The sequence below is a fragment of the Euleptes europaea genome, chromosome 3 (genome assembly GCF_029931775.1).
Source record: "Euleptes europaea isolate rEulEur1 chromosome 3, rEulEur1.hap1, whole genome shotgun sequence".
NCBI classification, from domain to species: Eukaryota; Metazoa; Chordata; class Lepidosauria; order Squamata; family Sphaerodactylidae; genus Euleptes; species Euleptes europaea.
The window spans coordinates 121,650,428-121,676,097 of record NC_079314.1 but is presented as its reverse complement, the minus strand read 5'-3'; the positions used below and the strand labels follow the sequence as shown (position 1 = coordinate 121,676,097).

The 25,670-nt window shown below is 49.4% G+C and overlaps 1 protein-coding gene across 1 annotated transcript; it reads left to right on the top strand.

Annotated features, from left to right (window-relative positions):
• The first annotated feature begins 1,905 nt into the window (after positions 1-1,905).
• On the top strand, positions 1,906-23,879 carry IRF5 (interferon regulatory factor 5). The gene is made up of 8 exons (XM_056846633.1): positions 1,906-2,097; positions 4,582-4,771; positions 12,849-12,895; positions 16,724-16,757; positions 18,583-18,912; positions 20,621-21,010; positions 22,269-22,387; positions 23,640-23,879. The coding sequence occupies exons 1-8, from the start codon at positions 1,924-1,926 to the stop codon at positions 23,877-23,879; spliced, it is 1,524 nt and encodes a 507-aa protein (XP_056702611.1). The 5' UTR covers positions 1,906-1,923.
• Positions 23,880-25,670: the final 1,791 nt, after the last annotated feature.

Genomic DNA, 25,670 nt, shown 5'->3' with positions numbered 1-25,670 from the left:
ACGGCATTGAAGTCCCTCCCCTCCCCAAATCCCGCCCTCTTCAGGCTCCGCCCCAAAAACCTCCCACCGGTGGCGAAGAGGGACTTGGCAACCCTAATTGTATTGTTTTGTATTGTCTTGTATTGTATTGTTTTGTACTGTTGTAAGAGTAGGTTTTCTTATGTGTATAGTATGTTTATAGGTTGTATGTCGTAAGTGTTTGCACGTTGTAATTGAAGATATACAATCCATGTTGAGAGGTTTAGCCTAGTGCTGGGGCATTGTGATCGAAATCTAGAGAGCTGGAAAACTTCCCCGTTTTTATTTCAGCAGAATGGTGAAATTTGCTAGACGGGGCTGGATGCCCTGGGATCCGTTCTGCCAGTGGTGACGGTTTTTCCCCCGAGGGAGGGGTTCTTCCCCCCAATGCAAGAGGCAGGCAGCTTTATTTTGGTCAAGGGAAGAAAGCGCTTTTGTTAGCGGAACCGAGTCTTAGGATCTGACCCCGGCAGTTCCTAAATGCAAAAATGCTTGAATGGTTGTATTTGAGGAAGAGGTACTCTTGCTCTGGAACCCTTCCTTCCTTCCTTCCTTCCTTCCTTCCTTCCTTCCTTCCTTCCTTCCTTCCTTCCTATAAATCTTATGTGTGAATATAATAGGGATGCCAGCCTCCAGGTGGGGCCTGGAGCAGGGGTCACTGGGGGCGTGGGGGAGGAGGCAGTTGTGAATTTCCTGCATTGTGCAGGGGGTTGGACTAGATGACCCTGGTGGCCCCTTCCAACTCTATGATTCTAATTATAGCTCATCTCCAGACTACAGACATCAGTTTCCCTGGAGAAAAGGCCACTACAGAATGTGGACTCCATGGCATACTTCTCTCTCCCTGACCTGGCCACAGTGATCCATGCAACAGTCACCTCCAGATTAGACTACTGTAACGCTCAATGCAGGGCGGCTCTTAAGACTGTTCCAGAAACTTCAGCTGGTCCAGAATGCAGCAGCACGGGTCCTTACGGGGACCTAGGGTTGCCAACCTCCAGGTACTAGCTGGAGAGCTCCTGCTATTATAACTGATCTCCAGCCGATAGAGATCAGTTCATCTGGAGAAAATGGCCACTTTGGTAATTGGACTCTATGGCGTTGAAGTCCCCCCCTCCCCAAACCCCACTTTCCTCTGGCTCCACTCCAGAAACCTCCAGGTATTTCCCAACCTAGAGCTGGGGACCACATGGAGGGTGCATGTTTGACCAGTCGTCCGCCTAGCGTTGCCAACCTCCAGGTACTAGCTGGAGATCTCCCGCTATTACAACTGATCTCCAGCCAATAGAGATCAGTTCCCCTGGAGAAAATGGCCGCTTTGGCCATTGGACTCTATGGCATTGAGGTCCCTCCCCTCCCCAAACCCCGCCCTCCTCAGGCTCTGCCCCAAAAACCTCCCGCCGGTGGCGCAGAGGGACTTGGCAACCCTACTTCTGCCAGCCACACTGGCTCCAGATTGAAAACTGAATCAGGTTTAAGGTTTTGGTATTGACCTTCAAAGCCCTACACAATCTGGGACCATCCTATCTGCAGGACCACCTCTCCCATTACACCTCCCCCCCAAAGAGCACTCTGCTCTGCTCTGCTGGAGAAAATCTACTGGCGATCCCTGGTCCGAAAGGCGTGCGGCTGTCCTCGACCATGGCCAGGGCCTTTTTGGCGCTGGCCCTGACCTGGTGGGACACTCTGCCAAGTGAGATCCAGGCCCTGTGGGACTAGAAGCAACTCCGCCGGGACCTGGCAACCCTACGCACCATAGTATGCCAAAAGGAATGTGCATTGCAGAGAGGTTGCACAAGACTTGTTATGCTCATGGGTTTTGCTTTCTGTCGCATGTGCTGACGGTCCCCCCCCCGGCCCTCCTTCTCCTTTCAGGTTGGGGTCCCGGCAGCCGGCCGCGTCACCATGAGCTCCCAGCCCCGCCGCATCCGTCTGAAGCCCTGGCTGGTGGCGCAAGTGAGCAGCGGTCAGTACCCAGGCCTCTGCTGGGTGGAAACGGAGCACAAGAAGTTCTGCATCCCCTGGCGCCATGCCACGCGGCACACGCCCAGCCAAGAAGACGAGAACACCATTTTCAAGGTCTGGAGGTTCTGCAGGGGGAAGCCAGGGCAGGATGGGGTGGGGGGGCGGGCGGGCAGGGGCTTGCCGTTCAACCTCCACCCCCAAATGTGCACACTGTGACCTTCAGACACTTGCGGAATGGCTGGGGGGTTGCCAACCTCCATCTGCAGGGTTGCCAACCGCCAGGTACTAGCTGGAGATCTCCTGCTATTACCATTGATCTCCCGCCGATAGAGATCAGCTCCCCTGGAGAAAACAGGGAAAAAAAGACACCACTGTACTACTATCAGGAGATTAGGAAATCAGTACAGGGGCGACAAAAATGTACAATAATAATTACTATTAAGTGTAACCAATCTTTATCCTATGGTGTCTAAATACAACTATACATATAAACATACAGTGTTATATACAAGCAAACAAAAATAACAAGCACAACCAAACAAGTCCAGACACAGACACTAACAAAATTCACAAAAAAATGCAAGGTCTTTGGCAAGGTGCTGCATTCTTCTATAAGTCCCATGCAGGTAAGTGTGCAAATCTAGCAGAAATACCAATTTTAGAGGAGTAATTTGATGGAGGATACGGCCGTTTCAAATTCTTATGGGTAGAATTCTTCATCAGTCCTTCATATAGATTCCTCTAATATTGCACATCTTAAAGATTAAATTTCAAAATACTGGATGCATGTTAGTTCCCACGAAGGGTAGTTATCATTAAGGCAGCCATGGCTAACATGCATCCAGTATTTTGAAATTTAATCTTTAAGATGTGCAATATTAGAGGAATCTATATGAAGGACTGATGAAGAATTCTACCCATAAGAATTTGAAACGGCCGTATCCTCCATCAAATTACTCCTCTAAAATTGGTATTTCTGCTAGATTTGCACACTTACCTGCATGGGACTTATAGAAGAATGCAGCACCTTGCCAAAGACCTTGCATTTTTTTGTGAATTTTGTTAGTGTCTGTGTCTGGACTTGTTTGGTTGTGCTTGTTATTTTTGTTTGCTTGTATATAACACTGTATGTTTATATGTATAGTTGTATTTAGACACCATAGGATAAAGATTGGTTACACTTAATAGTAATTATTATTGTACATTTTTGTCGCCCCTGTACTGATTTCCTAATCCCCTGGAGAAAACGGCTGCTTTGGCAATCGGACTCTATGGCGTTGAAGTCCCTCCCCTCCCCAAACCCTGCCCTCCTCAGGCTTCCCCAAAAACCTCCCGCCGGTGGCGAAGAGGGACCTGGCAACCCTATCCTCTGGGGCTGGAGATCTCCTGAGAATACCGATATCTAGATGACAGAGATCAGTTTCCCTGGAGAAAATGGCTGCTTTGAAGAGTGGACTTTATGGCATTTAACCTGGCTAAGGTCCCTCCCCAGGCTTCATCCCCAAATATCCAGGTATTTCCCAAGCAGGACTCGGCAAGAAAAGAGGGGGTCCAGTAGCCCCAGCGACCATTTTTCTCCAGCGGAACTGATCTCTATCGACTGGAGATCAGTTGTAATAGTGGGAGATCTCCAGCTAGTACCTGGAGGTTATGCAAAAAATAAAAATAAACCAGCACTAGACTAAACCTCTCAACATGTATTGTATATCTCCAGTTACAATGTGCAAACACTTATGACATACAACCCATAAACATACTATACGCATAAGAAAACCTACTCTTACAACAATACAAAACATAAGAAATAAGTCCATAAAATTCTTTTGCTGACAAAATAGCAGTCCAACTCCCAAACCGGGGGAGGGAAGATAGAGTTGGGCTGCTATTTTGTCAGCAAAAGAATTGATTTGTTACCTTTGCAACCCTGATGAAATGCTAGTTGTTCAAGTTTATGGAAACCGAGGATCTCTATGGGCTTATTTTTTGTATTTAGGGTTGCCAACTGCCAGGTAGTAGCAGGAGATCTCCTGCTAATTCAACTGATCTCCAGCCGATAGAAATCAGATAACCTGGAGAACAACGGCCGCTTTGGCCATTGGACTCTATGGCATTGAAGTCCCTCCCCTCCCCAAACCCCGCCCTCCTCAGGCTCCGCCCCAGAATCTCCTGCCGGTTGAGAAGAGGGACCTGGCAACCTTAATTGTATTGTTTTGTATTGTCTTGTATTGTATTTTTTGTATTGTATTGTTTTGTACTGTTGTAAGAGTAGATTTTCTTACGTGTATAGTATGTTTATAGGTTGTATGTCGTAAGTGTTTGCACATTGTAATTGAAGATATACAATCCATGTTGAGAGGTTTAGCCTAGTGCTGGTTTATTTATTTTATTTATTTATTTATTTATTTATTTATTTATTTATTTATTTGCATAGCCTACATACAGCATTGGTGAATTATTCTTTTGAAGTACCTGGAGGTTGGCAACCCTACGTCAAATGAAGCTAGTTTGGGGGGAAAAATATCTTGCTTTCATATTTGGATTGGGAGCCTTGACGGCCTGGAAAGGTGGCCTCTAAATAGGATCCCCGTTCTTTTGTAGGCCTGGGCGAAAGAGACCGGCAAGTACAATGAAGGGGTGGACGAGCCGGATCCTGCCAAGTGGAAAGCCAACCTGCGCTGCGCTCTCAACAAGAGCCGGGAGTTCAACCTCATCTATGATGGGACGAAGGACACCCCCATGCAGCCCTACAAGATCTACGAGGTTTGCGATGTGCCGCAGCCCAACGGAGGTACCAGCCGGCCCGTGGAGCCTCGATTCCGGACCCCCTCTCTCCTTTCTGGGGCTCCCCTTCCAACTGCTTCTCCCAGTCCTCTTTTTTTGGCCCTGTACCCTGGACTGCCAAAAAACAAAAACAAATCAGTGGGTTCTAGATCAAGTCAAGACTGAACTGACCCTAGAAGCTCAAATGACTAAACTGAGGCTGTCGTATTTTGGTCACATTATGAGAAGACAAGAGTCACTGGAGAAGACCATCAGGCTAGGAAAAGTTGAAGGCAGCAGGAAAAGAGGAAGGCCCAACAGGAGATGGACGGACTCAATAAAGGAAGCCACGGCCCTCAGTTTGCAAGACCTGAGCAAGACTGTTAAGGATAGGACATTTTGGAGGACGTTGATTCATAGGGTCGCCATGAGTTGGAAGCAACTTGATGGCACTTTAACATGTGTGTGTGAAGTGCTGTCAAGTCGCTTCCAACTCATGGTGATCCTGTGAATGAAAGTCCTCCAAAATGTCCTATCCTTAACAGCCTTGCTCAGGTCTTGCAAACTGAGGGCTGTGGCTTCCTTTATAGAGTCCATCCATCTCTTGTTGGGCCTTCCTCTTTTCCTTCTGCCTTCAACTTTTCCTAGCATGATAGTATTTTCCAGTGACTCTTGCCTTCTCATAACGTGACCAAACTACGACAGCCTCAGTTTAGTCATTTTAGCTTCTAGGGCCAGTTCAGGCTTGATTTGATCTATAACCCACCAATTTGTTTTTTTTGGCGGTCCAGGGTATCCGTAACACTCTCCTCCTCCAAGACCACATTTCAAAGGCCCTGTGTAGGAAGCGAAATATGAAGCTTGTGTGTGGTTGGACAATGGCTTTCAATCCCGTCCCCACAAGAGTTGTGCAGGCAGTATGTTTACATTCCTGGGTTGTGATCCTGTGGATCCATTCTGCTATAGGGTGGCGCTTATGAGGCCTTTGCATGACAGCGCTTTCCCCCATCACGATGGATCGTCAGGAACCAACCTGTTACTTCACGTGGTTCACATGCCATTGATTGTCTTTGCTGTCCCTGGACAAACAGGTATGGCAGGTTTTGAAGCACCAGGAAAACCTGCTTGGCTAGCAATAATAGTGGGCCAAAAATGGCCAAGCCGGTGTATCGGTTAGAACAGAGGCTCCCAAACTGTGCTCCAAGGAGCACTTGGTGCTCCATGAAACATCTCGCAGTGCTCCTTGAAGAGATTGGAGAGCAAAATACTACTGTCGTTCGGTTTAGTATATAGGTGCCAGATGAAAATTAGTGCTCCGAGACGAATTTCACTCCTAAAAAGTGCTCCGTGACCCAAAAAGTTTGGGAAAGTCTGGGTTAGAATATTGGTTTAGGACTTGGGAGACCCAGATTCAAATTCTGCTTAGCGATAAAACTCATTGGAATAATGTGCTGGTTGCGCTGTTTCTGCCTAGCCTACCATGCAGGGCAGTTGTGAAGGTAAAATGGAGGCAGTGAGAACTGTGAACTCCTCTGAAGAAAGGTGGAATAAAAAATATGATCGATCGTTTCTCCCACTGAGTTCGGAGTACATCTTCATCAGCGGGTTTTGTTGTTCCTATGCTCAGGGAGACAGGATGCAAAAAACCTTTGCTTCCTGCCACATGTGCTAGGACCGCCCTCTGATATCCAGTTCTCTTCCTGCCTTAGAGGGAAAAGCAGCATTTGTGGTTAGCTCTGTAGCAAACTTTCTTTCCTAGCCTTTGCACTTCAATAATTATTCCTGTCTAACTTTATTTCTGTGTTTTTTCTTAGTCCTAATCTTGGTCTGTGTGCACCCAGCAGCCTTTTCCTCTTGCATCTACTGTTTTCCCTCGTCTTTGCCTCTGTCTCCCCCTCCCCTCCCCTCCCCTCCCCCCTCCTCCATTTACAATATGTCTGAGAGTGGAGATAGGGCTTCAGAGGAATTAGTGTCAGGAGACGAGGAGCAAGTTGAAGGACTCCTTCCCCACCGACAGCTTTCCCTAGCAGCATCCAAGAGCCACGAAGGGGGAAAACGGGCAAATCAGCCCGATTTGCAGGCGGTGGCACAAAAGCGGAGCCTCCAGCCAGGAGACGTTCAAAACGGCACAAAAAAGACGTGCCCGGACCAGCTGGCCGCCACAACTCCCCGTTCGGCCTCTAGAGGTTACGAGGGCGAACTTGATCCCAGTGATGCCAGCTCCTCTGGAGTTCATGCTACTGGGACTACCCCGGGTCATGTTGAAAATGTTCATTTTTTAATTGCGGAAGGGGGGGGGGAGGGCAACTGAAGTCTGATAAATTTAATGCGGCAGGCATTGAGAGAGGAATTTGCCCCAATTAGCGACCATTCTTGTGAGGACGTCACAAGATCCAGAGCCTCGTCCCCGGGTTCCAGGGCTTCCATCCACTCTGAGTCGGAACGTGGGGAATGCTCCAGAGACACACGCCATGCCTGGCCAACTAAGGCAGCAAGGCAGGCACCCTTGTCCTCTTCCAGCAGGTACAGGTCCCCTTCTCCCTCTTCTAGCAATAGAGAAGAGGGCGAGTTCTCCTCAGGAGAAGACAAGGAGTGGGAGGAGACTCAAAATCAGGAACAACAATCCCGGTTATTTGCCGGGGAAGATTATCAGGCGTTCCTGAGCAAGGTATTGGCAGCCTTAGATCTTCATGAGGATGAGGACTCAGAGGCTTCCAAAAGTAAGACTAAGTTTAGGGGCATGAAGGAATTCTTCACCAGACTGAGGACCCATACCCGGGCTTTGCCTTTCCCCTAATACTTTGAGGACCTTCTCAAAAATGAATGGGAGAAGCCTCTCTCTAACAGACAGCTCCCCACTGCTGTTAGAAGAATGGATAATCTAGAGTCCCGAGCTTCTAACCTCGTTCAGGTTCCCTTAGTTGAAGCACCAGTCGCCGCTGTGCAATCCACCGGCTTACTTTCTGAGGATGGGGCTGGCAACATCAGGGACCCTCTAGATAGAAAAGCTGATTATGCTATCAAAAAGGCCCATGAGGCTTCAGCCGTATCCATACAAGCATCGGCTGCGGCAGCATTGGTGGCTCGGGCATCCAACATGTGGATCAGAAAAATAATTGACTGGACTCCACAAGACAATAAAAGGGTTCTGAGTGGTCTTAACAGAGTTCTGAAAGCAGTAAATTTTATGGTGGACGCCACTCTTGATTCCATTACTATGTCAGCTAGGGCACTGGCAGTTTCTAGGAGGGCACTTTGGCTCTGGTCCTGCTCAGCTGACTTAGGTTCAAAATCCATCCTGTTGGGATACCCATTCGAGGGTGATCGGCTCTTCGGCTCTAAACTAGAGGACATACTAGTCGAGACGAAAGACAAGAAAAAGGCCTTGCCAAAATACATAAGGAAAGAAGGTAAGACCTCTTACTCTTCTTCCTTTCATCCCTTCCAAACCTCTCACACCCTGGCAAGGGGCAGAGCGGACAACAGAAGGAACAACTGGAATTCTGGAAGGGGATCCTTTCGCAAGGGCCCTAGGTTTAACAAGGGATTCCAGCCACAACTTGGACAAGTCCAGCAGATTTAGTGAGAAACCTGGGAAACAATGACTGCTGGGACAGTCCGGTGGGGGGAAGACTCCAGCTTTTTGCCAATACCTGGGACTTCCTTCACCCAGACACTTGGGTGCAGAAGATTATTCACGAGGGCTACAGCCTAGAACTATGCAAATCCCCCCCAAACCGCTTCTTTCTCTCCCCCTCCTCTTCCAAACCGGACAAGATAGCCCGCAATCAAGCAGCCATAGACCACCTGCTTCAAATCAGGGCAATCGAAGCAGTCCCCCAGACAGAACGGTGCGCCGGGGTATACTCCGTTTTCTTTACTGTTCCACAGAGAAGCGGAGATTGGCACGCAATCCTAAATCTAAAGCACGTCAACAAATTTATCCGGCTCAAACGTTTCACAATGGAGACACTCAGGTCCATCATAGAGGCACTCCGTCCCCAAGCATTTCTGACGTCAATAGACCTGACGGAAGCATATTTACACATCCCCATCTACCCTGAGCACCAAACGTTTCTCCGCTTTGCGTACAACCTCGATCACTATCAGGTTCGGGCCCTCCCGTTTGGTCTCTCATCTGCCCCGAGGGTCTTTACCAAGGTCCTAGTGACGTTGGTGGCTCACCTGAGAGAGGTAGGGGTCCATGTCTTCCCATATTTAGACGATATCCTGGTGAGCGCTCCTTCAGAACAACTGTCCTTACAGCACACAGAGACCATCCTCCAGGCTCTAGAACTCCATGGTTTCCTGGTAAACTGGATCAAGAGCACCCTCTCTCCATCCCAGTTCATCCATCACCTGGGGGTGTTATAGACACGAACCAGAATGCAGTCTTCCTTCCACCAGACAAGATTTCCTCCATTGTCAAGTTGACAAGGACAGTGATTCTTTCCAAATCCTCCGGCCTGTTGTCCTTAGGATGCAGGGGAAAATGGTGGCATGCATAGGGATTGTGCCATGGGCTCACCTCCACATGAGGGACCTGCAATGGTTTCTCAAGCCATTTCAACTGCAGATTACTCAAAAGAGGAACCCACGACTCACCGTCCCGAGACAAGTGAAGGACAGCTTAAGGTGGTGGACCAGGTCCCACAACCTAGCCAAGGGCCAGAACTATCTCCCGATCTCCACGATCCAGATTTTCACCGATGCCAGCGTGGAAGGCTGGGGGGCAATTCTGCAGCAACAAGTAGCACAGGGTCGTTGGACACCGGAAGAGAGTCACCTCCACATAAATCGGCTGGAGTTACGGGCAATCCGGAAAGCCTTGATAGAGTTTCAGCCAGGAATCGAGAACAGTCACGTCCTGCTGAGAACGGACAATGTCTCAGCAAAAGCTTACATGAACAAGCAAGGCAGGTCTCATTCCTCCTCCCTTCACGCAAAAGCCATAACAATTCTGAATTGGGCAGAGGCTCACTTGGTGTCCATCAGGGCAGAGCAGATAAAAGGAGCAGATTGGCTCAGCCAACAGCAGGTGGACGAGGGGGAGTGGTCCTTGAAGAGAGAGACCTTCCTTCAAATAATGGAGAAATTCAGAAGACCCATCATGGACCGCAACAGGCGAAAATCACCAGCTCCCAAGGTTCCTGTCAAGATTTATGCATCCAAGGGCAGAGGGAATAGACGCACTATTGTCCCCGTGGCCAGGGGGGTCTCCTTTATGCATTTCCACCTCTACCAGTGATCTCCAAAGCTCTACGAAAAATCAGACAAGAGAGGGCCCTGGTCAACTTCATAGCCCCTCGATGGCCCCGACGACCTTGGTTCGCGACACTGAGAGAGCTATCGATCCAGGAGCCATGGTCCCTACCTCCAGTCCAGGACCTTCTCCAACAGGGCCCCTTAGTATACCCAGATCAAGCCTGGTTAAAGCCGACCGCCTGGCTCTTGAAAGGTCAAGGTTGCTAGAGTCAGGCTATACCTCAGAGGTCATCAACACCATGTTGGAAGCCAGGAAACAATCCACCAGGCACATATACAATTTTTCCTGGAAGGCCTTCGCTAGATGGTGCGGGAGGAAACATACTGATCCAGTGACCATTTCCACTGGCGACTTGCTTGACTTTCTCCAGGAGGGATTAGCTCAAGGGCTGAAGGCATCTACTCTCAAACGACAGGTGACGGCGATCGCGACGGTTGTTCCCCAACTGGATGGCTACCCAACGTCAAGGCATCCCCACATAGTCACTTTCTTGAAAGGAGCCTCGGCCATCTCTCCTCCGACAATTCATAATTTCCGACTTGGAGACTTCACGTGGTACTCCAGGCTCTGACTCGACACCCATTTGAACCCTTACGGGAGGCTTCCCTGGGTCACCTTAGGATGAAAGTTCTCTTCCTCACGGCTGTTACATCAGCTAGAAGGGTGTCGGAACTAGCGGCTTTGTCATCTAGAAAAAGCCTCTGTGTCTTTCACGTGGATAAAGTAGTACTACGTCCAGATCCGGCCTTTATCCCAAAGGTAAATTCTAAGTTCCATAGACAACAGGAACTCCATCTTCCATCCTTTTGCCCTCACCCTTCTCATCCAAAGGAGAAGAACTGGCACACTCTGGACGTGAAAAGAGCCTTACGCATCTTTTTTCTGGCGCTTGGAGTCTTTATTCATTTCTATTTCATCACCCAGTAAAGGTTGCAAAATGTCAAAGGCAGCTATCAGCAAGCGCATCAAACAGTGTATCCAGCTGTGCTATCAACTTAGCAGCATACCAGTGCGTTTGGAATTACCGCTCACTCAGTCCGCAGCGCCGCTACTTCAGCAGCATTTGATGGCCATGCATCCGTGGAAGAAATCTGTAAGGCTGCGACCTGGTCAAGCCCTTCTATGTTCATAAGACACTACAAGATAAATGCCTATTCTTCATCCGACGCGGCATTGGGCAGGAGAGTCCTCCAGAATGTTGTATCAAATGATCAATGAAGACTCCCTACCAGTGAACTTCAGCTTTTGAAGATCCCGCTGATGAAGATGTACTCCGAACTCAGTGGGAGAACGGAACCTTGGCTTACCTGTGAAGGTTCCTTCTACACTGAGGGAGGAGGACATCTTGCCCGCCCAGGGTGAAGAATGGATCAAGATGAATAATGTCAAGTGTCCAGATAAAACTGAATTAAAAAAAAATTTAAAAATGGGAAAACAATACGTTATATATTGGAATAATAAATAAGGGGAATTAGAATAAAGTATTTTCATGTTCTACTTGTTACTAATTCTTGGTTTTAAGCTGTGTTTTTTGCAGTGGCTGCTCCTTGTTCTTTTGGGTGCACACCTGTCTTTCTGTTTTAAAAAATTCTGCTATGGAAGTCCTCGAACTGGTTATCAGAGGGCGGTCCTAGCACATGTGACAGGAAGCAAAGGTTTTTTGGATCCTGCCTCCCTGAGCATAGGAACGACAAAACCTGCTGATGAAGATGTACTCCTCCCTCAGTGTAGAAGGAACCTTCACAGGTAAGCCAAGGTTCTCCTTCAACTCTCTGGGGGGGAAATAATCTCTGTCTTTTGTTTAGGGAACCTCACGTCCTCTTTGCTGATCTTCTCTCCGGCCACATGTTTTCTTTCGCTTCTTTCCTCTCTCCTCTCTGCAGGGCCGGCCCAAAGCCCAAATGCCCCAAGCAGTCTCATTACAGACCTCAGTGAAATCAGCATGGTGCAGTGGTTAGAGCAGCCAAAGCAACCAAATCTGCATTGCCAATCAGAAGCCTTTCTGGGTAAAACCCTCACCTGGCCACACCCACTTTTTAAAAACTTGGCAGGAACCAGGAAAGGTGTTTCTAGGGACCATGGTACCCACGGGCAGCACACTGGGGGACCTTTGCCCAAGTCCCTAGTTTTTTTTTAATTATTATTAAATGTTATTTCAATATAAAAAGAATACAAAAGGGTAAATAAGAAAAAAAGAAAACAGAAAAAAGGAGGAATAAGGGTATCCACAATAAATGTGAAAAAGACAAGAAAATGAAAAGATAATCAGACAGATTACAATGCCATGCTATTCAACACAATTTTACGACCAGGGTAACTGCCCTGCTTAAAGATAAAAGTTTTAGCATTACTAGTCATCTTATCAAAGATATTTTGCATCTATGCAGTCAAAGTAATTTTCCAGCCTTGGAATTAGCTAAGGTTTCATTCCTAGTTTATAAGCTTTCCATCTCTCTGTGCTGATTCTGCGTTGATTCCCGACTGCTAAGTGTACATCTTTCCCGCAAATGTAAATGCGCAGGTGCCAGTCTCCTGGAAAATATGGTCACACATGAAGCTGCCTTCTACTGAATCAGACCTTTGGTCCATCGAAGTCAGTATTGTCTGCTCAGACCGGCAGCGGCTCCCCAGGGTCTCAGGCGGAGGTCTTTCACAACACCTACTTGCCTCGTCCCTTTAACTGGAGATGCCGGGGATTGAACCTGGGACCTTCTGCATGCCAGGCAGATGCTCTATCACTGAGCCACAGACCTAGAGAGTGTCCCAAGCACAGTGTGGAAAGGGGACACTTGGCTGTTTCAGTACCCTAGAAGCTGACTGTCTTCTCTTTATCTTGCAGAAGCCTTTGCCGGCGACGAAAATGCCGGAGGGGAAGAGGAGGAGGAGGTGAGTGTCGGCAAATCACCAGCTGGTGAATTAGCTTGTCTGCTGGAGGCAATCGTGGGGTTCCCTGTGGTTGTGTGAACGCAGTGACTCCAGCGGGCTGGAGGATCTGGCAGAACATTCAAGCAAGTGTCTCTGCAAGAGTCCCAGGAATTGCCATTTGTAAACAGGTTCACAGGATTTAACCGTAAAGCCAGCGGGTTGTGTCAAGAAGCAGGAGAGCTGCGTGCTGGGGCCATCCTAGGGTTGCCAACCTTATCATAGAATCATAGAGTTGGAAGGGGCCAGAAAGGCCATCTGGTCCAACCCCCTGAGCTACTCTGACTGTAAAAAGCTTTTTCCTATTATCCAGCCGGTACCTCTCCGCCCGCAATTTAAACCCATTCTTGAGAGTCCTATCTTTGGCTGCCAACAGGAACAGCTCCCTGCCTTCCTCTAAGTGACAGCATTTAAGATACTTAAAGAGAGCAATCATGTCCCCCTCAATCTCCTCTTCTCCAGACTGAACGTTCCCGAGTCCCTCAGTCTTTCCCTGCAGGGCTTGGTCTCCAGGCCCCTGATCATCCTCGTCGCTCTCCTCGGCACCCGCTCCATTCTGCCCACATCCTTTTTGAAGTGAGGCCTCCAGAACTGCACACAAGACTCCAGGTGTGGCCTGACCAATGCAGTGTACAGGGGGACTATGACATCTTGCGATTTGGATGTTATGCCTCAGTTGATGCACCCCAAGATCGCATTAGCTTTTTTTGTCTGGTGGGGCCTGGAGATCTCCTGGTGTTACAATTGATCTCCAGACTACGGAGCCCCTGGAGAAAAAAGGCTGCTTTGGAGCTTGGTCTCTATGGCATTGTACCCTGCTGAGGTCCCTCCCCTCCCCAAACCCCCATCCTCCTCAGGCTCCACCGCCAAATGGTTCTTGTAGGTTATCCGGGCTGTGTAACCGTGGTCTTGGAATTTTCTTTCCTGACGTTTCGCCAGCAACTGTGGCAGGCATCTTCAGAGTAGTAACACTGAAGGACAGTGTCTCTCAGTGTCAAGGGTGTAGGAAGAGTAATATATAGTCAGAAAGGGGTTTGAGCTGAGTATTGTCCTGCAAAAGTATTGTCCTGTAAGTATCAAGATAATGTGCTAATGAGGGTATGGTATGTTAATATGGAACCATTGTATCCTGAAGTGATCTGTTAATGTGTGTAATCCAAAGCTAATCTGTATGGCTATTGTTGAATGTTGTCTTTGTCTGGAGGTTTTTCAGGGCAGGAAGCCAAGCCTTATTCATTCTTAAACTCTCCTCTTTTCTGTTAAAGTTGTGCTGATGTTTATGAATTTCAATGGCTTCTCTGTGCAATCTGACAAAATAGTTGGTAGAATTGTCCAGTCTTTCAGTGTCTTGGAATAAGACCCTGTGTCCTGTTTGTGTCAGTCCATGTTCAGCCACTGCTGATTTCTCAGGTTGGCCAAGTCTGCAGTATCTTTCATGTTCTTTTATCCTTGTTTGTATGCTGCGTTTTGTGGTCCCGATGTAAACTTCTCCACAGCTGCAAGGTATACGATATACTCCTGCAGAGGTGAGGGGGTCTCTTTTGTCTTTTGCTGATCGTAGCATTTGTTGTATTTTCTTGGTGGGTTTAAACACTGTTTGTAGGTTATGTTTTTTCAAAAGTTTCTCCATCCTATCAGTGACTCCTTTAATAAATGGCAAGAATACCTTTCCTATGGGAGACTGATTTCATTCTTGGAGTAGCCGTTTGCTAGAATGAAATCAGAAGGGCCATTAAACCAAACAAAAATCAGAAAACTCAAGAAAAACAGTCTCCCATAGGAAAGATATTCTTGCCATTTATTAAAGGAGTCACTGATAGGATGGAGAAACTTTTGAAAAAACATAACCTACAAACAGTGTTTAAACCCACCAAGAAAATACAACAAATGCTACGATCAGCAAAAGACAAAAGAGACCCCCTCACCTCTGCAGGAGTATATCGTATACCTTGCAGCTGTGGAGAAGTTTACATCGGGACCACAAAACGCAGCATACAAACAAGGATAAAAGAACATGAAAGATACTGCAGACTTGGCCAACCTGAGAAATCAGCAGTGGCTGAACATGGACTGACACAAACAGGACACAGGGTCTTATTCCAAGACACTGAAAGACTGGACAATTCTACCAACTATTTTGTCAGATTGCACAGAGAAGCCATTGAAATTCATAAACATCAGCACAACTTTAACAGAAAAGAGGAGAGTTTAAGAATGAATAAGGCTTGGCTTCCTGCCCTGAAAAACCTCCAGACAAAGACAACATTCAACAATAGCCATACAGATTAGCTTTGGATTACACACATTAACAGATCACTTCAGGATACAATGGTTCCATATTAACATACCATACCCTCATTAGCACATTATCTTGATACTTACAGGACAATACTTTTGCAGGACAATACTCAGCTCAAACCCAACCCCTTTCTGACTATATATTACTCTTCCTACACCCTTGACACTGAGAGACACTGTCCTTCAGTGTTACTACTCTGAAGATGCCTGCCACAGTTGCTGGCGAAACGTCAGGAAAGAAAATTCCAAGACCACGGTTACACAGCCCGGATAACCTACAAGAACCAATGAACTCTGACCGTGAAAGCCTTCGACAATATTTCCACCGCCAAATGTTCAGGTATTTCCCCAACCCAGATCTGGCAATAGGGCTGCCAACCTCCAAGTAGCACCTGGAGATCTCCCGCTATTATAATAGATCTCAAGATCAGTTCCCCTGGAGAAAATGGCTGCTTTGGAGGGTGGACAGTAGGGCATTATACCCTGCTGAGGTCCCTTCCTTCCTCAAACACCACCCTCCCCAGGCTCCACCCCCAAAATCTCCAAGTATTTCCCAACCTTAAACCGGCAACCCTACGTATGGAGCCACAAGCAACACTTGACCGGGAAGGGGGGGGGGGTTCCACGCTTCACTTTACACTATGCTATAGCAACCCCTCCCCCAAACAATGGCCTTGGCGGCACCTACAAAGCAAAATCCATCCCCCCCCCCCACAGCACCACTGGTGGAAACTGCTGAATTACGATGGAGTCATGAATCCCTTGAGCAAAAATGAAGCCGAGCGGAGACGAGAGTTATTAAAGCCCCTGCGATGCTGTTAAGGCAACCGTGAACTAAGATTGCTGTTGCCTTTTAAGAGATGGGGAAACTATGGAGAGAAAACTGGATGCCAGCCATTTTGTTTAGGAACGGAAGGAGGAAGTAATGGCAGTTCTGGACGAAAGGGCTAGTGAAGAATCATAGAGTTGGAAGGGACCACCAGGGTCATCCAGTCCAACCCCCTGCACAATGCAGGAGATTCCAAATTACCTCCCCCCCACACACACACACCCAGTGACCCCCCTACTCCATGCCCAGAAGATGGCCAAGGTGCCCTCCCTCTCGTGATCTGCCTAAGGTCATAGTATCAACATTGCTGACAAATGGCCATCTAGCCTGTGCTTAAAAACCTCCAGGGAAGGAGAGCTCACCACCTCCCGAGGAAGCCTGTTCCACCGAGGAACCGCTCTAACTGTTAGAAAGTTCTCCCTAATGTCTAGACGGAAACTCTTTCGATTTAATTTCAACCTGTTGGTTCTGGTCCGACCTTCTGGGGCAACAGAAAACAACTCGGCACCCTCCTCTCTATGACAGCCCTTCAAGTCCTTGAAGATGGTTATCATATCCCCTCTCAGTCTTCTCCTCTCCAGGCTAAAGAAGTGCTTAAAGGCTTTGGGTTCCAGCCAGAGGTCTTCTTGTCTGCTGGTCACTAACCGACGTTTCTTGATTTGCAGTTGCAGAAGATCATGCCAGCGCTGAAGATTGCAGGTGGGTGTTGGAATTTCTGGGGGAGGAGAGTGTGACTGTGGGGCAGGAAGGGTCAAGGGGGGGTTTACTATCATATGCAGGACAGTACAATAATTCTGTGAGAGGAGCATTTCTTAGAAAACTGAGCCAATTGTTTAATGTGTTAAACACAGTAATGCTCGCACACCCTGACCTGGATGGTCCGGGCTAGCCCGATCTTGTCAGATCTCGGAAGCCGATCCTCTGCCAAGCTGGCGGCTTAGTTCTCTAAAGCCCATTCAGGTGTCGAATCCTGCTTAGCGGGAGTGCAAATTTGAGGCATGTGATCATGGACAGCCTGCCGGCATCTTTTTGCTTCAAACAGGTGCCGTCTACCTGCATGCTGCAAACTTGGGAGTTTCAGCAGTGGCATGGATGGTGTGCTGGCTGCGTTTGTGTGCAGCGACCACTTGATAAGACTCTGCCACTCTCTTCTGTAGAAAAGAGTGACCAAAATGACCAGGGGGACTACAGCAACTGCCCTACGAGGAGTGGTTAAAACGCTTAGGGCTGTTTAGCTTGGAAAGAAGGCGGTTGAGGGGAGACATGACAGAGGTCTGTAAAACTATGCGTGGTGTGGAGAGAGTGGACAGGGAGGAGCTTTTCTCCCTCATACTACTAGAATGCAGGGTCATTTGCTGAAGCTGGAGGGTGAGAGATTCAAAACAGGTAAAAGGAAATATTTCTTCACACAATACATAGTTAAATTGTGGAATTCCCTGCCCCGGGATGTAGAATCATAGAATCATAGAGCTGGAAGGGGACATAGAGGCCATCTAGTCCAACCCCCTGCTTAGTGCAGGATCAGCCTAGAGAGCATCCCTGACAAGCGTTTGTCCAGCCTCTGCTTAAAGACGGCCAGTGAGGAGGGAAGTCACCACCTCCCTAGGGAGCCGATTCCACTCTTACTGTAAATTTTTTAATCTCCAGCCCTCAATTTAAACCCATTTTCGTAATCTCCAGCCCTTTCCGCCCTCAATTTAAACCCATTACTGCAGATCCTACCCTCTGTCACCAACAGGAATATCTCCCTGCCTTCCTCTGAGTGACAGCCCTTCAGATAGTTAAAGGGAGCAATCCTGTCCCCCCTCAACCTCCTCTTCTCCAGACTAAACATTCCCAACTCCCTCAGCCTTTCCTCGTAGGGTGATGGCTGCCAACTTGGAGGGCTTTAAGAGGGGAGTGGACATGTTCATGGAGGGCAGGGCTATCCGTGGCTACTAGTCAAAATGGCTACTAGTCATGATGCATTCCTATTCTCTCCAGGATCAGAGGAGCAGGCCTGTTATATTAGGTGCTGTAAAGGAACACAGGCAGGATGGTGCTGCTGCAGTCGCCTTGCTTGTGGGCTTCCTAGAGGCACCTGGTTGGCCCCTGTGTGAACAGGCTGCTGGACTTGATGGGCCTCAGTCTGATCCAGCAGGGCCTTTCTTATGTTCTTAAGGCTTTAAGAAAGGAGTGGACATGTTCATGCAAGAGAGGTCTATCCATTGCTACTAGTAATAATGGGTACTAGTCATGATGCATCCCTACTCTCTCCAGGATCAGAGTAGCATGCTTGTTATATGAGGTGCTGTGGAACACAAGCAGGATGGTGCTGCTGCAGTCGCCTTGTTTGTGGGCTTCCTAGAGGCACCTGGTTGGCCGCTGTGTGAACAGACGGCTGGACTTTACAGGCCTTGGTCTGATCCAGCAGGGCTTTCCTTACGTTCTTGGGTCTATTGTGGTTGAGGTTGTGTTATGTGGGGGAAGGGGGAGGTCTGCATCCCGATCTGCAACCCTGCCTGGCTGACTCTCCTCTTCGCAGATCCTAGCCACGCCGTGGAGCCGCTGCCCCCGTACCCGTGGCTGAAGCAAGAGGTCCCCTACCACAGCTCTTGCGGCAATGGGCATTTCCCACACTTGGGGCCCCAGGATGTCCCCGGCGTGTCCCCGCCGCCTCCCCATGCTGGGCCTCCTTCAGCCTTCGCCGTTGGAGGGGATCACACCGCACCGAACTTTGCCGAAACGGCCAGCCGGATGCCGCTGGCGCCTCTCGTCCCCGGGGCCATGGAGTCATTGCCACAGGCGGTCTGTCCTGCGGCCCCCGTGGAGCAGTGCTTCCCCAACTTACTGATTAGCCCCCACATGCTGCCATGTAAGGCTTCTCACGAGGAGGCTCGGGCCGCGGTCTTGGGGTGGATGGGAATGTGAGGAACGGAAGAGAGCCAGCGTGGTGTAGTGGTTAAGAGCAGTGGTTTGGAGCGGTGGGCTCTGATCTGGAGAACCAGGTTTGATTCCCCACTCCTCCAACATGACTCCAATCTGGTGAACCGGGTTGGTTTCCCCACTCCTACACACGAAGCCAGCGGGGTGACCTTGGGCTAGTCACAACTCTCTCTGAACTCTGTCAGCCCCACCTGCCCAACAGGTGTCTGTTGTGGGGAGGGGAAGGTGATTGTAAGCCAGTTTGTGTCTTCCTTAAGTGGTAGAGAAAGTCGGCATATAAAGACCAACTCTTCTTCTATTACTGAGTGGAGGAGATGCCCAGCACGGTACCCTCCCTCTGTTGGATTTCTGGGTTCAGGCGTGGTCTGTCCTCCTTGGCTACCTCCCTGCTCAGTGCCCGCATCCTATTCTTGGGCTGGTTTGAGTCGCATCCTCAAGGGAAATAATCATTCTCGGCTGGTTCTCCTAGGCCAGCAGTCCCCAACCTTTCTGATAGGGTTGCTAGGTCCCTCTTTGCCATCGGTGGGAGATTTTGGGGGCGGAAGGGTGGGGGTTGGGGAGGGGAGGGGCTTCAATGCCATAGAGTCCAATGGCCAAAGCAGCCATTTTCTCCAGGTGGACTGACCTCTATCAGCTGGAGATCACTTGTAATAGCAGGAGATCTCCAGCTAGTACCTGGAAGTTTACAATGCCAGAAGGGGAGCGGTACCTGGAACACACATATACATAAAGTACCACTGATGCACTGAATGCAATGGTTTATGTAATTTCAAAATGTGATTTCCAACAAATAATTCAAGTTGTGCAACAAAGCAATCTGTACAAGTTGCAACAAAACAATCTATGCAAGTTTACAAGGTTTCGCGAATCTTATCCTTGTTTTGCCAATTGCATTAGCTTCATCAGAAGTCTGTTGTTGCTGCGCAAGGGCAGACCGGCGAAACGGAGGCTCAAGCACTAAACAGCATGACCTGCCGATATAAGTAGAGATTGTTTTGTTGCACAACTTGAGTTATTTGTCGGAAATCACGTTTTTGAAATTACATAAACCATTATGTTCAGTCCAACGGTGGTACTTTACGTATATGTGAGTACCTGCAGGCTGGCAACCCTGGGCTGCGCCCACTGTGTCAGAATTCCAAAGGTGCCCACATGCTCAAGAAGGTTGGGGACCCCAGTGCCAGCTCCATCTTGTGGGGACGCCTGACCGTGAGGGTTAAAACGAGGGTCTTGCCCAAGGCTTCTGAGAGTCAAAACTCGAACCAGGGACTCCCCCACTCAGCCACTCGCCAGCTCTTGAATCATAGAATCATAGAGTTGGAAGGGACCACCAGGGTCATCTAGTCCAACCCCCTGCACAATGCAGGATATTCAAAACTACCTCCCCCCCTCACACCCCAAGTGACCCCCTACTCCATGCCCAGAAGATGGCCAAGGTGCCCTACCTCTCAAGATCTGCCTAAGGTCACAGAATCAGCATTGCTGACAGATGGCCATCTAGCCTCTGCTTAAGAACCTCCTGGGAAGGAGCGCCCACCACCTCCCGAGGTGGGCCCGCAATGGGGGACTGGGATGAGAGGGTGTGTCTCTAGGTTCATGGTGCTGGGGTAACCCCCTCTGCCGATTTCCTCCCCCAGTGACAGACCTGGACATCCGGTTCCAGTACCGCGGCCGCTCGGTGGGCAACCTGACCATCAGCAACCCCCACGGCTGCCGCCTCTTCTACAGCAACCTGGAGCCAACTCAGGAGCAGGTGGAGCTGTTTGGGCCGGTGACGGTGGAGCAGGTGCGCTTCCCCAGCACAGATGCCGTGCCAAACGAGAAGCAGCGCTTCTATACCAACCAGCTGCTGGAGTTCTTGGATCGGGGCCTCATCCTGGAGCTGCAGGGCCAGGACATCTACGCCATCCGGCTGTGCCAGTGCAAAGTCTTCTGGACGGGGCCCTGCGCGGGCGAGCTGGCTGGCCCCAACCCCATCGAGCGCGAGAAGAAAATCAAGCTCTTCAGCTTGGAGAACTTCCTCAACGGTGAGAGGGGAATGTACCCCTGTACGCCCCCCCCACACACACACCCGAGGATTCTAGCTGTGCCCGGAAATCTCCCCCCCTTCCTGGCATAGATGCCCCACTAGAATAGTGAGGTCAAAATGCAGTCAGTTGCAGGTAAGAGGGTGATGTTCATAGAATCATAGAGTTGGAAGGGACTACCAGGGTCATCTAGTCCAACCCCCTGCACTATACAGGAAATTCACTACTACCTCCCTCCCACACTCCCAGCGTCCCCTACTCCATGCCCAGAAGATAGCCAAGGTGCCCTCCCTCTCATGATCTGCATTGCTGACAGACGGCCATCTTAGTTCATAGAATCAGCATTGCTGACAGATGGCCATCTAGCCTCTGCTTAAAAACCTCCAGGGAAGGAGAGCTCACCACCTTCCGAGGAAGCCTGTTCCACTGAGGATCCGCTCTGTTAGAAAACTCTTCCTAATGTCTAGATGGAAACTCTTTTGATTTGATTTCAACCCATTGGTTCTGGTCCAACCTTCTGGGGCAACAGAAAACAACTTGGCACCATCCTCCATATGACAGCCCTTCAAGTACTTGAAGATGGTTATCCTATCCCCTCAGTCTTCTCCAGGCTAAACATACCCAGCTCCTTCAACCTTTCCTCATAGGACTTGGGTCTCCAGACCCCTCACCATCTTTGTTGCCCTCCTCTGGACATGTTCCAGCTTGTCTACATCCTTCTTAAGTTGCAGTGCCCAAAACTGAACACAGTACTCTACCTGAGGTCTATCCAGAGCAGAGTAAATCGATACCATCACTTCGCATGATCGGGACACTACACTTCTGTTGATGCAGCCCAAGATCAGATTTGCCTTTTTAGCTACTGCATCACACTGCTGACTCATGTTCAGTGTTTGGTCTAAAGTGTTTGGTTCTCTCGCCGAGAATCCCAAGGGCTTCTGAAAGGGGCACCGGCGCTGGCCAGAAATGGCAGCGGCTGGGGTCCTCCTTGGCTTTTTATAGGGCATCCAAAGTGGCTTGGTTTTTTTTTCTAACCTGATGAGTTAATTTCCCCAACAGATCTATATTCCACAGGTGGTCGTATACCAGATACTAATAGTAATTTCTGTTGTGGATTTCCAGTGTTGAAATGCCAGAACTTACTGCTGTTTTTTTAAAAAGCAATTACTGATTTATGTTCTGAATTTATTATTTTCTTTTTCTGTGAATAACTTTAGTCCACTCTTGCCCCTTGGCTCTTTTCTGTCTTCTTTGCTAGGACTCATCATGTTCCAGAAGGGTCAGAGCACTGTGCCGCCGCCCTATGAGATCTTCTTCTGCTTCGGAGAAGAATGGCCAGACCATAAACCCAAGGAGAAGAAGCTGATCACAGTCCAGGTGTGTGTGTGTGTGTATGGGGGGGGAGCAGCACTCCCCCTTTCCCTTACTTCAGGGGTGCACCCCCTTCTCTCTTGGGAGCAACTGCTGCCCTCAACAAAGCTAAGACTTCCGCCTGCTAGATGAATTTGTACGTCTACTACTCTGTATCTTCTTTGAAAGATCCTGCCTACTTGTGAGCCAGCGTGGTGTAGTGGTTAAGACTGGTGGTTTGGAGTGGTGGACTCTAATCTGGAGAACTGGGTTCGATTCCCCACTCCTCCACGTGAGCGGCTGACTCTAATCTGGAGAACCACATTGGTTTCCCCACTCCTACACATGAAGCCAGCTGGGTGACCTTGGGCCAGTCACAGCTCTCTTAGAGCTCTCTCAGCCTTACCTACCTCACAGGGTGTCTGTTGTGGGGAAGGGAAGGTGATTATAGGTCGGCTTGATTCTTCCTTAACACATGAAGCTGCCTTTTACTGAATCAGACCCCCCTTGTTCCATCAAAGTCAATATTGTCTACTCTGACCGGCAGCAGCTCTCCAGGGTCTCAGGCAGAGATCTTTCACATCACCTACTTGCCTAGTCCCTTTACCTGAGATGCCGAGGATTGAACCAGGGACCTTCTGCATGCCAAGCAGATGCTTTACCACTGAGCCACAGCCCCTCCCGAGTGGTAGAGAAAGTCGGCATATAAAAACCAACTCCCCCCCCCCCTTCTTGTCTCCTCAGTTTATACTAGCTAGTATGGGGACAACTAATTGCGCTTCCCGGCCTTAGAGATGGAGCGCCCACCCGATGCCTCTCCCATTTAATGCTCTTTGGGAAAACAGGACCAAATAGGCATGGTGTGGTTGCAGAGGTTTTGAGTATTCAAAATATAAGAAAGGGTAATAAACAAGGATGTAAAGACTATACGCAGCCAGTTCAAGCTTCAGGCTGAGCAAGGAAACAAAGAAAAGGTGAAAAGAAGAAGAGTTGGTTTTTATATGCCGATGTTGTGAAAGACCTCATCTTGAGACCCTGGAGAGCTGCTGCCGGTCTGAGTAGACAATACTGACTTTGATGGACCCAGGGTCTGATTCAGTAGAAGGCAGTTTCATGTGTTCATGTGTAGTTCTTTTATTAATGGACTCACTGTGAAAATGAGTTGCATAGGTCATGGAAAACACCGAGCAGAGGGGTTTTTCTCCCCCAAGGTGGGAATTGGGGCTCATTTTTTCATCTTGTTCTCTTCTCTGTCCCCCCCTTCCCCCCCGGCTCACAGGTGGTACCAGTGGCCGCCCGCCTCCTCTTGGAAATGTTCTCCGGGGAACTGTCCTGGTCAGCCGACAGCGTCCGCCTCCAGATCTCCCACCCGGATCTCAAGGACAAGATGGTTGAGCAGTTCAAGGAGCTGCACCAGCTGTGGCAAACCCAGCAGAATGTCCAGCTCCAAACCCTGGAGCCGGCGGGACCAGAAACGTGGCCGATGCAGACCAACGCCACCGAACGCATGCACCAGTGAGGGGGGCATGGGCCCCTCCCACCCACCACCACAGCACTGGGGGCCCCTGTCGATGGACAGGACTCACCTTGGCATAGCCAGGCCCCAGGCTGCCAGCCACTGACTCTGCACAGCGAACCCATTTAACAGAAGCCGTCGACTGAGGCTGGGAGCGCTATTTCCAACTGTTCTCAAACGAGAAAGTGCCAACTGGAGGGGGAGAAAGAGAACCAGGAGACGCCTCCGGGAGCCTAACCGCAGCTGACTCCACTTGATGTCAGAATTGCCAGGTTGGGACTAGTATGCCGCCTCCAAGAGGGGACAGCCAGGTGCCACAGGGAAGCTCCTAAAGAGGACTTGAAGGCAAGAGCTCATTCTGGCCACGAGAGGCAGAAAGCGAGAGACGGGGCGCGGCTGCACTTGGCTTGTGCCCAGAGTCTGCTGCTAGCACTAGCTACAGCTTGGGGCGGGGGAGGAGTGGTTCCAAAATTTGCGCTGCCTGCTGCTATTTCCTCTGTTGCCCCTTGGTTTGATGGGGCACAGTCGCTGCCACCCTGGTCCTTTTGGAGATCTGGGCCCTGCTCTCTCAGGGAGGACAAAAATCTCTGAAGCAGCCGACTCCCCGCAGAACGGACGCCCTTCAGCTGGCTGAGGTTCTGAATGAAAGTTTGCAAAACAAAAACCTCCCTGTTTCTAGTTCTTATGAGTGGGAAGGGGTGCTTGCAGAGGTGGTGCATGCTTTGATTGACCGAGGGACCTGCCCCTTGCCTTCTTCCCCTTCCCTCGCGTCAAGTGGTTTTTATTACAGGCTGGCAATGCTACTGGAAGGGAACAAAGATGGTTTGCAAACACAGCAGTTAGTTTAAAAGGTGTATTTAGGTGGAGGTTTTAACACCCTTCACCTGAGTATGAAGAAGAGTTGGTTTTTATATGCCCGCTTTCTCTTCCACTTAAGTGAGAATCAAAGTGGCTGAAAATCGCCTTTCCTTCCTCTCCCCACAACAGACACCTTGTGAGGTAGGTGGGGCTGAGAAAGCTCTAAGAGAGCTGTGACTGGCCCAAGGTCACCCAGCTGGCTTCGTGTGTAGGAGTGGGGAAACCAACCCGGTTCACCCGATATGTGTCCGCTGCTCATGTGGAGATGGGAATCAAACCCGGTTCTCCAGAGCTGAGTCCACCGCTCCAAACCACTACACCATGTGGGTTCATTTTGCAGGGTGAAAACTGAAACCCCCTCCCCAATTTATATAGTCCTAGCTCTGGATACTCTTGTCACAGCTATGCTGGGGTGCTAAAGGACTCAAATATTGCTCTTCTACTGCAGACCAAGACAGCTACCCACCTGAAATTAAATAATAATAATAGAAAGAGTAGTTTTTTATGCTGATTTTCTCTACCTTTTAAGGAGACTCAAACCATCTAACAATCTCCTTCCTATCCCCTCCCAACAGACACCCTGTGAGGTAGGTGAGGCTGAGAGAGCTCTAAGAGAACTGTGACTAACCCAGGGTCACCCAGCTGGCTTCATGAAGAGGAGTGGGGAAACCAACCCGGTTCACCAGATGAGCCTCCGCCACTCATGTGGAGGAGTGGGGAATCGAACCCGGTTCTCCAGATCAGAGTCCACCACTCCGAACCACTGCTCTTAACCACTGCACCATGCTGGCGACCCAAAGGGCTGTTCTATAGCATGGGGTGGTCCTCTACTCCGAGCCACCTCCGAGCAAACGGCAGAGTTTCTCGCTGAGGCTCACGATCCACGGGCAGGGAGGGAAACACGGTTCAGGGGCTCAGCCGGTGCATTAAAAAAAA